Source organism: Bombus flavifrons, chromosome 4, assembly GCF_040668555.2.
Source record: "Bombus flavifrons isolate JBK064 chromosome 4, iyBomFlav1_principal, whole genome shotgun sequence".
Classification (NCBI taxonomy): Eukaryota; Metazoa; Arthropoda; class Insecta; order Hymenoptera; family Apidae; genus Bombus; species Bombus flavifrons.
In genome coordinates, this window is record NC_138445.1 from 17,280,219 (window position 1) to 17,290,542 (window position 10,324).

Genomic DNA, 10,324 nt, shown 5'->3' on the forward strand with positions numbered 1-10,324 from the left:
TGAGGAAGATCTACTAAATTGCTAATTCCCTATGGCTTTTAATAATTAAACATTGAATTTTCTTACCTTTCGCACTCTGACTTTCTCCTTATCATGCAATTCGTATCGATTTCTTACATACTTGAGCAATGCAAATACTAATGCGTGTTTTGCATCTTCTGCGTACAAGTATTGACGTGGTACATATGATTTCAAACTTCGCTCCTAATTTACATATCGATATCTGTAAATCTGAAGTTACATTCATGCGTTAACAGCTGCTCCGTTGGCATCGAATATGGATTTCGAGTTATCATAACATTAAGCAATTTCAAACTTAAATTAACCTAAAACGATCTAAATGAACGATATTAATTGTTACAAATGAAATAGAAAGATTGCAAATTTTTCTTTTAGTTTTTGGATAACATTTTTCCAGGTTTTGACTGTACACATTTTGACCTATTAACTGAGTCCTCTATTAATTATAAAATATCTATAATGACGAAATTAAAAGTTAATCGATTATTTTTAACAGGAATAAAATAACATATAAAAGAAGTAGAGGACTTTTTTTACAATAAAGTAATAAATAAAGAAATTATTACATCAGGAAGATCGGCAATTAGGGAGTGACGGGTTAACTCGCCTTTCTCGGCTAACGAGTTAGAGCATAGATTCTTATTCATAGGTCCCAGTTAATTCCTTGTGGTATACGAAATCTATTTATGCACTTCGTCTGTAATTATAAACAACTTTTAATACATTTCATCAGTTACTTTTCTCTCATAAGTAAATTCACAGACAAGGTATAAAATAGATCTATGATTCAATGCATTTAACATTGATAGTTGGTAAATCTTTGATATAAACGTCTATTTATGAAATTGCAACTAAGATATAGAGAGAATAAGATATTTTATAATTGTAAATAAAATATAGAATTCTGTATTTGTACAATATTTGTTTACCTTTATACAGATATATATTTTACGGATGAATAAAGATTGTTTGAGATTATTCTGATTAGTTCCTTTCCCATTTTGATATGTTCTGACTGCATAAATAAGTCTTCATTTTTGAAATTATTAATCGAACGATTGGTTTAATTAAACTTTTCTCTTCTTTTTTGCCTTGTTACTCACGAAACTTTAACTTTCGTGAACAGCTATTTACTATTTTTAATATAGAAAAGTACTTTTATTATTCGAGTTTAGGTGCATTATGTTGTTTGTGCCCATATCTTCAACACATTATGATAACCATTGTTAATGACAATTACATACAGCTTATCGACATATTTTAAATCAACAACCATAATTCAATTCTTTTTGGTAGCTTTTTGAGGTATATTAAACTAGGGAGAGTGTAGAATGAATCATCGAAAGATGCGCGCGCACATAGGTACGGCTATTCGTCGTTTTCTACGCGTTGCAAGTTGCAAGCTCGTGTTAGATCTTGAAGGAACATAAATGTTGACAGATATTTCAAAGTTACCACGAAAATCATCATCTTGCATAACTTACATTATAAAGCGAATATTTTTTTATCTTCTTGAATGCACGACATATCGAATCACTTAGGAAGAATCGCGAATCTCTTTTATATATTTTCGGTGAGTTCTCTATAAATAGAAAGATTTTCGAGAAAGTTAGTGGCGAGATTAAGTTTTGATATTAATATGTGGGTGTATATACTTAACGTTTAATGTCAGATATATCTATGATTTCGACAAATATTTATCTAAAAGTGTTTCAAAATGCATTGTGCCTGTGTTACGAAAGTATTATTAAGATTAATTCTTCTTACGTATCAAACGTGTATACATTATACGTATATGAACCGAGTGCCAAGATATGTATATGTATAAATGAGATCAGATCCTAGATCTTCTATCTGTGTCTCTCATATATTAAATATTGGTTTCCCTTAGTGAAGTAAGAAATAGGAAAACAAATAGATATTTTTTTATTGTGCATATGATATAGCAATGTGCGACATGTGCAGCGTATCGCGCTAGAAGAGGTCCAGTAAAAAAAAACAAACTGAAATCAATGAGAGAGGGAGAGGGAGAGAGAGAGAAAGAGAGAGAGAGAGAGAGAGAGAGAGAAAAAGTGTGCTTGGTATAAAAGCCAGCGGAGAAGGATTCTGTTTAAAGATCCTTCAGCAGGAGGGAAATTATTTTTAGCTTATATACTGTGCACCCTGATGGATTGTAGTTTTTGTGACTTTGCATCTATTTCTACTAAATATAATTTTTTTTGTTAATCTCTTAAAATAGATTATTTCTATTTTTAGCAAGACTATGGAGAATGAACAACGACATTATGAATTACGAAGTGGAAGTAGATCACGTTCTAGAACTCCTTTGGTGCAAACTTGTACCATGATTGAACCAGAAACTTTAGAACATCATTATCATTTAAGAAGTTTAAGTCAGGAGAGATCTCGTACTCCTGGAGAAGTTGCAAATACTAAAAGATCTGGTCCTAGAATGTTGTATGTATTAAAAACATATGGTTGGGAGACTACAAATTTAGACATGGTTTACGCATAATCTCAACTATAATTTGAACATTATTATAGATCTGGTAGTAGCAGTAAAACAAATGATCAAAATATGGAGGCTATAGTGGAAAGAAAAAAAGAAATTCTCACTGTTGAAACAACATTGGGAGATAAAAATAAGCGAATTGAAAATCCTTCTGTCTATACAAAAAGAGGAGAACGTCGATCTGAACGGCAAAAGGCAAAGAAACAGATATTTGCAAATGGTCAAACTGATAACAAGGAAAGTTCATTTGAATATAAAAGTGGAGAAAGCCAAAAAAACATCTTTCCACATAGAACTATTACTAGTGATTATTCTTCAGAGGAAACAGAACAAGAAGAATTGTCTGATAGATCATGTTCTGCGCATGAAATCTATAAGCAAGCTGGTGATTGGTGGAAGTATGTATTTGTGAAATGAAGGTCATGATGTTATATTATTCTGTATTTATACTTGTTCATTGAAATTTAATAATTAATTTCTTACATAAGTTATAATTTCGTATAAATTAGTTGGCTGAATTTGACTTTGGAGGACATAAATTCATTGGCTTCTTTTTTTTATATATTATGATAGCTTTCAACAAATATCCGTATGTAAAGCTGAGCGTTTTTAGCATATTTTATACATTATTTTAACGCCATGTTGGCTTCTGTTCGTAATTTGTCCAATGAGTGGAGTCGCTGGCCGTACACAAATGCACGTGAGTTTTGGCCATTTTGTGGCGGGATTTTGAATTGTGTGTATTGGACTAGGGTTTGGTTATACTGTAACCTTTTGACCGCCGTGAAACGAAATTCAGTTCAATGCTCATCTGTGCAGACCAATCAGATGATAGATAGAAGCAATATGGCGTCATATTAACCTGTAAAATACGCTAAGAATGCTAAATTTTACATACGCATGACTTTTGAATTGGATTCCTAGAATTAAGACTTGCATTTTTTGATTCTATGTCTCAAAAACTATGAAATGACAAAAAAAAAATTTAATAATTCTATGTCCCCTAAAGTGAAGTTTAAGCCAAGCGGCTGTTACGAACGATTAATTTTATTTTTATATTATATCATATGAAACTATTTTACATTAGTTATTAATGTTTGTTAGTGTGTTTCCTAAAACGGACTACACCTATTCTGAAAGGTCCAAGTGTCGTTATGAAATAGCGCCAGGTATACTAGCCATGCCTAATATGTCACGGCGACCCATCCATTCAAATACGCAGGATTCTAATCGATCCTTGCACGTTCCGTCTGAGAATGTTGTATATGAAAGAACAAATATCGGAACAGAGAGAGGAACAAAAGCAGAAGATTCTATAGTAAGTACAACAATTTGATTCCAATATTATATTATACATGCAGAATTGCAAATAATACATGATTAAATACCGAATGGATGTTTACGTTAGAGTATCAATAACGAATAAAGAATGACCTAGAATTTTTATTTGTATATGATAAAAATGTGTTGTACATATATGTGACTCACAGTACGATTGAGGAAGGAGATAAATGTGTGTAAGTAGTTAATGGTTCAGACTTGTACGAGAATTATCATGGCGTCATAATATTGTTAGGATTAATGCAAAATATTTCAGTAAACTGCAAATATATCCTTATTTATTCACTTATTGGTATTCATTTATTGGAATTCTACATACATACGTATAATTTATATCTTATTTGTTACTGTCTTTTATAGCTTGTTAATGAATATTATGGAGCACATATATCAAGTACGGATAAGTCTAAAGCTCAATACACAAAGACACATATAGAACAGTACCGTTGTCACAGGGAAGTAATTTATGCAGAACCTACTAATTCAACGAATTCACAATCAAGGTTTGTTATGTGTTTCAAATCTTTATGTGCAATAAATGTACGAAAATCATTCTTAAAGTTATATGAAACCATTTAAAAAAAATATGTTTATTTCTTAGGCAATCGTTGAGCTCTGATTTACCATTAAAACGTATTGATTATCGAAAATGTAGAATTACATCTGCTGTTGATTCAGATACTGAATTAGAAGAAACAGCTTCAAATAACTATAGCCAAAGAAGCAAAATAACACATCTATTTACGAGTTTTATACTGGTTACTGCTTTATGGTTTAGCAAATTCCTTGAATTTCTAAAGCTCAAGCCAGTCAGAAGAAGAGAATATTATGCCACTTACGAATATCAAAGATATGGTATTTTTCAATTATTTAACATGTCTATAAATGCAATCTTCTCATAATCTCTTCATATTTTCTTATAATGTAACATAAAATGAATAATTTATTAACACATATTAATTTTATGTAATTTCAGAATCTAGATGGTCCAAGATTTGGAAATATATCGACAGTCCTTTGCATTATATTTATCTTTTTATGGTCAGGGTGTTTTTCTTTGACACGTGGTTGTTGAGTCGTGTATCCAGTATTAGGAGATGGGCGCATCAGAAAAGCCCAGTACTGTTTTGGATTACTTTATTGCCATTGTTTCTTCTTACTGGTAAATTTTATAACCACTAAGTCACTGTAAACGGTTCGTCAATTAAGAAATCCGTGACTTCATATCGATATTCTTTTATTTTTCTTTTTTTTTCTTTCCTTTTTATTATCTGCCATTTTCACCCACAAGATCGAGTTTTTGCCTTGGCATCTTCGGGAAGACCGGTGAAACCTATCCTGGCGTTTCTTTTTCTTTTTGTTTCAGGAACTTACATCGTGCAAAAACAGTCCTTTATCTGTCTGGATTCTCTGCACAATATTCCCTATGATGTCACTGAGACGACCTATCGCATCTTTAACAATATTATCAGTTTAACGTCTTTTCAAACCGATTTATTTATTGAATATATAAAAACGATTAAAAATTTGTCAGTACATTTTCTGCCCGGTGTGAACGTGTCTTTACCCGAGATGCCTTAGCATTGGTTAGAATTTGATCTTCAAAATTTTTTTATTTACCGTCTATATAATTTGTTTTATTTGTAGTTTATAGTGACGTGGGATTTGGTTGAACTTACTTTATATTATATTCATACATATATATATACATACATATATAAATTTATGTATGTGTGTATGTATGTTTGCCTTGTGATGCATAACTGACCTCCCGTAATTTTTAAATAAAAAGTGATAGATTGTAATTGATACCGAAAGGTATTATCATGTTATGTTTTCGATATATTTTATGCATTATTATTTATTACTAGTCATTATATGTTTTTATCGTGCATATAAATGAGTTAAATAACAATAATTACCAAAAATTTATCTTTATATATGCCCGGTGCTGTGGTATCTGTAAAAGCACGTTCATATGCAGTTCAACGCGTTCGGAGAAATTGATGTTCGTAAACATCGTAATGTTATCAACGTAAAACAAAAAAAACTGTAATCAATGAAATCAAATGATTAAATTTAACTATGGGAGAAGGATAGAGGGAGTAGGATTACTTCACTGGCGATGTAGAATTGGAGTATTCGTGCTTCACAAGGAATATGGATGTAATCTCTATATCTTGATATCATCGGAATGGTGAGTCCCTTCGTCTATCCTTCTCTCGGTATTTGTATCAAGTTACAAGATTAGCAAAACTTGAAGAAGATTATATTTTTATATTTCAGGTTGCTGGTGTTTACCACATCTTTCAGCTCTGTTTCTTCAAACCAAAGTAATTACGCGGGAATTTGGAACTGAACAGGAGTTAGTTGCAAGTGAAAAGCAATTATTTTTAAAGGGGGAAATGTTTGGAAAAGAAGATAATTTTGAATCGATCACCGAAAAATTACACAGTAGAATCAACAACTTGGAGGATCGAACTATCAAACAATCTGTAAGGCTCTTTGTTGACATTTAATTACACAATATGAAAAATTTGTTAGTTTTTTTTAACGGATTAGCTACTAGTCATATATTTAATATACACAGGACCGCCTTTTCAATATAACTCAAGCGCTGGAGCGGCTTAAAGAAAGGGGATATATCTGGCCAAAAGATGATGTAAGTTTAAACAATTTGTTCGTAATACTTTTCGATGTAATATTACGTGAACTTAACATTGTATTTTGTTTCTTTCAGAATGAAATATTATTGTTGGAGGAGAGACTGAAAGAATATAAATTAGCTGATATCTATTCTCAAGAAATTGATGTTATTAAGTCGCAGTTGGAGAAACTGAAAGAATTTTATTCGGAGTTAAAATTATGCTGTAGCGCACGTACAAATCATATTACTAGCGAAGATTTAGAAAAACGTATCGAAATGGTCTTAATTGATCATTTCGGTACCTTGATGTCGAACGCAGAAAAAGTTAAAGGTACTCGATACGTAATAATCGTAGTACTCATTTAAAGCGAGTGAAATATTCAAGTTCCCTTAATTATGTATCAAATACAACGGGTGTGAATGCAAAGTGTATGAAAAATAATTCTTTTTACAGTTCGAGACAAATCATGGATTGCGAATGATGTTATAACGGATGATCGCGTTCGCGAAATAGTCAAGGAAGCCATAAAAATATATGATGCGGACAAAACGGGACGCGTTGATTATGCTTTAGAATCTGCCGGTGAGTTTGTCGAATTCAATTGATCGATTCGGCCCAATATTGTTCTGACTGGATAAAACATATTAGATTTTTTTATTAATAGGTGGTCAGATCATTAGTACACGTTGTACTCAAAAATACGATATAAAAACTAGAGTAGTCAAACTGTTGGCTTTTACACTATATCATGAAAATAATAATCCTCGTACAGTGATACAAGGAAATCCAATACAGCCAGGTGCTTGCTGGGCATTTCAAGGCTTTCCAGGATATTTATTAATTAAGTTACGAAGTTCTATTTATGTTACTGGATTTACAGTTGAACATGCACCGAAATCGATTTTACCCAATGAAGAAATGAGAAGTGCGCCTAAAAAGTTTAATGTCTGGGTAAGTAAGTCGACTCTTTTATAAGTGAGGTATACAGCTCAATTCTACATTCTCATGTTGATATAGGGTTTTGTCGATGAAAATGATTCTGAACCTGTATTGTTTGGCGATTACGAATTTGCAGCTTCGGATGATAGTCTACAATACTTCCCAGTTGAAGTAAGTTACGTCCTTAATGCAGTAATTTTATTAGATCATTCTGAAAGTAAAGATAGCTTTGAATTTCTCGTTTTGGAAGAGTATACCATCACGAAAATTCATTATCCGTGAATTCAAATAAACACTATTACGTATTTTTACCAACGTTATATAATAGTATTTACCATATCGGGTACTCTCATGGCCCAATTTCGCAAGTGTTATTTAGAAATGTTAAATCAAAATCAACAAAATCATACAACAGAAATCTACGGATATCGCCAAAATATATTCGTTACAATGGCGCTTATTTATGTTTTATCAAGGAAGCTTCAGGATGATCCAATTACATACTTTGCGTTTTCTTAAAGACTCGTTCTAATATAATTGATGTTTTACAATGTAGAATACAGCAATCAAGACACCATATGAATATGTGGAATTAAGGATACACAGTAACCATGGACAACTTGAATATACATGTTTGTACAGATTTCGTGTACACGGAAAATCAGTTTAAATTTCTTTTACTGAAAATTCAAGTGCAAAATTTTTTTGAATATTGTAATTGTAGCAGGAGTGGATTTGCAATTCGATTCATATCAGTCAATAAAGGGAGTAAGTAAATGAGTCGGTGAGTGCGCGTGAGTCAGTAATGAGTGTCAGTGGAGAAAGGGTTGGGAGGGAAGAAGATTGGAAGGGAGAGCCATTGCATGTTGTGCCTTCAATTACTCTTCGATATAACAATAACCATCACGATTTAAGGAGAGATTTATTCTTTAACGCGTAGAGACATACGCAAAGTGAATAAAGCGAACGTAAGTTACCGTTATCATACGTAGACAATACAAGCCTAAGTGTATATATGTATATGTATATATATACATATACATATACATATACATATATACGTAAGTACATGGAGTCGATTATTTAATCATTTTTTTTCTTTGTATGAGTGTTTATACTTCTTTCCCTCAAGTTTTATCATCAAGCACAAATGTAACAACTGTTTTCAGTGAAATGTACAAAAAAACACAAGCTGTTTTTCGAAAAACCAATTAGATAAGAATGAAAAATGAAAAAGCTCAGCGTTCTAAATGTTACTCAAAGTTCAGTATCATTATGTTTCTAATATCGTACAGTTGTAAAATTCGCACGACAGTACAAATTGTAAAGAAAAAAGCTCTGCCTAATTTCAGGTACATAAGTATGCAGTGTTTCTACGATAATTTTGATTATACTAATGCGTTTCATAGAAATCTAGTATAACATGTTTGATAATATATTTGGTTAGCGCATATGCAATCACTGTGCGCGTGTTGTGTACATATGCACATATACATTGTACATGTATAAAATAGCAAGAATTATACTGTTTTGCAAGTTATAAACTAAATTTACAAGAAAAAAAGAGGCTACTTTTATACATATTATCTCTTCTCTTATTCTTCACCTCTCGTTGAGGTTACTTTATCGAACACGATACGATAGTATTTCCTTTACTGTTACGTTATTTTTTATTACCTTTACTTGGCTTTTCACGTAATGTCATTTCCAGTAAACAAAGGTGTAGAGTGTTCGGAAAATACGTACTTCGGAAGCCACAGTGACACGTAAGTACATATAAATATAATTATATACAAAAGAAGTGCATTATATATTCAACTATGAAGTGAAATAACTAGAATAGAATTGTTGAAACTATTACTATATTGTCAAGAAATCGTTTGTCTGTAAGTTCTTATTCATTATACCAGGTTATACAAACCAAGATGTTAGACGTAAGTTATAACGAACGATTTTACAAAGAACGAATGTTATAATATAATCTTTATAATGAGCGATTATACGATTAAAATTAGTAGACTACAACGAACGCGAAGAAATACTGACGATCGCCTCGCCGATTTTTTATTATTCCAAAAAATTTCTAGCTTGCAATTGGATCTCTTAGATCGTCGATTATTTCTCATTGTTAACAAAACTGAATATTAGCGTAGTTCGCTCATATACTTAGTATTTATTACTTAGCAACCTCTTAACCTAACCTAGAAATATTAATCATGAATAATTAAAAATAATTGTAGCCATGAGTCAACAAAATACGTAGTGAGAAACACTGAGAAAATTTATGTATAACGAATGAGGGTCTAATTATGTAGTAGTAACACAGACAAGTATCGTACGATGTGACACTTTAGGCCTGGTGCAGCGAACGAACGATGCGTCAGCGTCACCGCCGCAACAATTTGCCGCCGCATTTATACGTCCGATTTTTCTTACAATTCACACAAGCGTTTTGCGTTCGCTTTCATATCGCATATTTGTTCATTCAGTTAAAATTTAATAACATGGATGCGGCAACTCATTACCAAAATTATAAAAAAATGCATTTCTGTAAGTTTTATTTAAGACTATATTAATCTACGACAGAAAGGAGATATTGGATATATCCCTTCATTATTGTCAGACTTCTCAAAGTTCCACGTTTATCAATTTGAGGGAAAACGAGATAAAATTATTTATGTTTATATGGTCGGGAATATTTTCATGAATTAAGTGTAAAAATTAATGAAAATTTGATGTAACGTCCACCGAGTGTCAGCATTCCGTTCGCAACCAAGCAGTACGAGCGTTTATTTTGATAGACGCAAACTTACTGCTTATTTAGTCGCCGCTCAAAGTTGCGTTCTATGTGAACTGCTTACAG

General features: G+C 31.9%; 2 protein-coding genes across 6 annotated transcripts in view; both read left to right on the forward strand.

Moving 5' to 3' along the window:
• The first annotated feature begins 1,379 nt into the window (after positions 1-1,379).
• On the forward strand, positions 1,380-8,702 carry LOC138179248 (klaroid protein). 4 transcript variants are annotated; one of them, XR_011172981.1, is made up of 16 exons: positions 1,380-1,594; positions 2,278-2,478; positions 2,566-2,931; positions 3,638-3,851; positions 4,235-4,377; positions 4,476-4,729; positions 4,851-5,036; positions 6,161-6,369; positions 6,465-6,536; positions 6,615-6,852; positions 6,976-7,104; positions 7,187-7,473; positions 7,540-7,632; positions 8,018-8,093; positions 8,186-8,429; positions 8,631-8,702. XR_011172981.1 is itself a non-coding variant. In XM_069111853.1 (15 exons), the coding sequence occupies exons 2-15, from the start codon at positions 2,285-2,287 to the stop codon at positions 8,239-8,241; spliced, it is 2,517 nt and encodes an 838-aa protein (XP_068967954.1). In that variant the 5' UTR covers positions 1,380-1,594; positions 2,278-2,284; the 3' UTR covers positions 8,242-8,519. The 4 variants fall into 4 exon arrangements, 3 of the variants coding, with proteins under 3 accessions (XP_068967954.1, XP_068967956.1, XP_068967955.1); XM_069111853.1 differs by lacking the exon at positions 8,631-8,702 and having other exon boundaries at positions 8,186-8,519; XM_069111855.1 differs by lacking the exon at positions 8,631-8,702 and having other exon boundaries at positions 8,189-8,519.
• Positions 8,703-8,844: 142 nt separating this feature from the next.
• Positions 8,845-10,324, forward strand: part of LOC138179251 (peroxisomal leader peptide-processing protease) — a 29,233-nt gene continuing 27,753 nt past the window's right edge. Inside the window, exon 1 of one of the 2 annotated variants that reach the window (XM_069111860.1) lies at positions 8,845-9,227. The gene's annotated coding sequence lies outside the window, so the exon portion shown is untranslated. Of the gene's footprint in view, positions 9,228-9,378; positions 9,396-10,324 lie in introns of those variants that run through there. The other variant, XM_069111866.1, reaches the window with a different exon arrangement.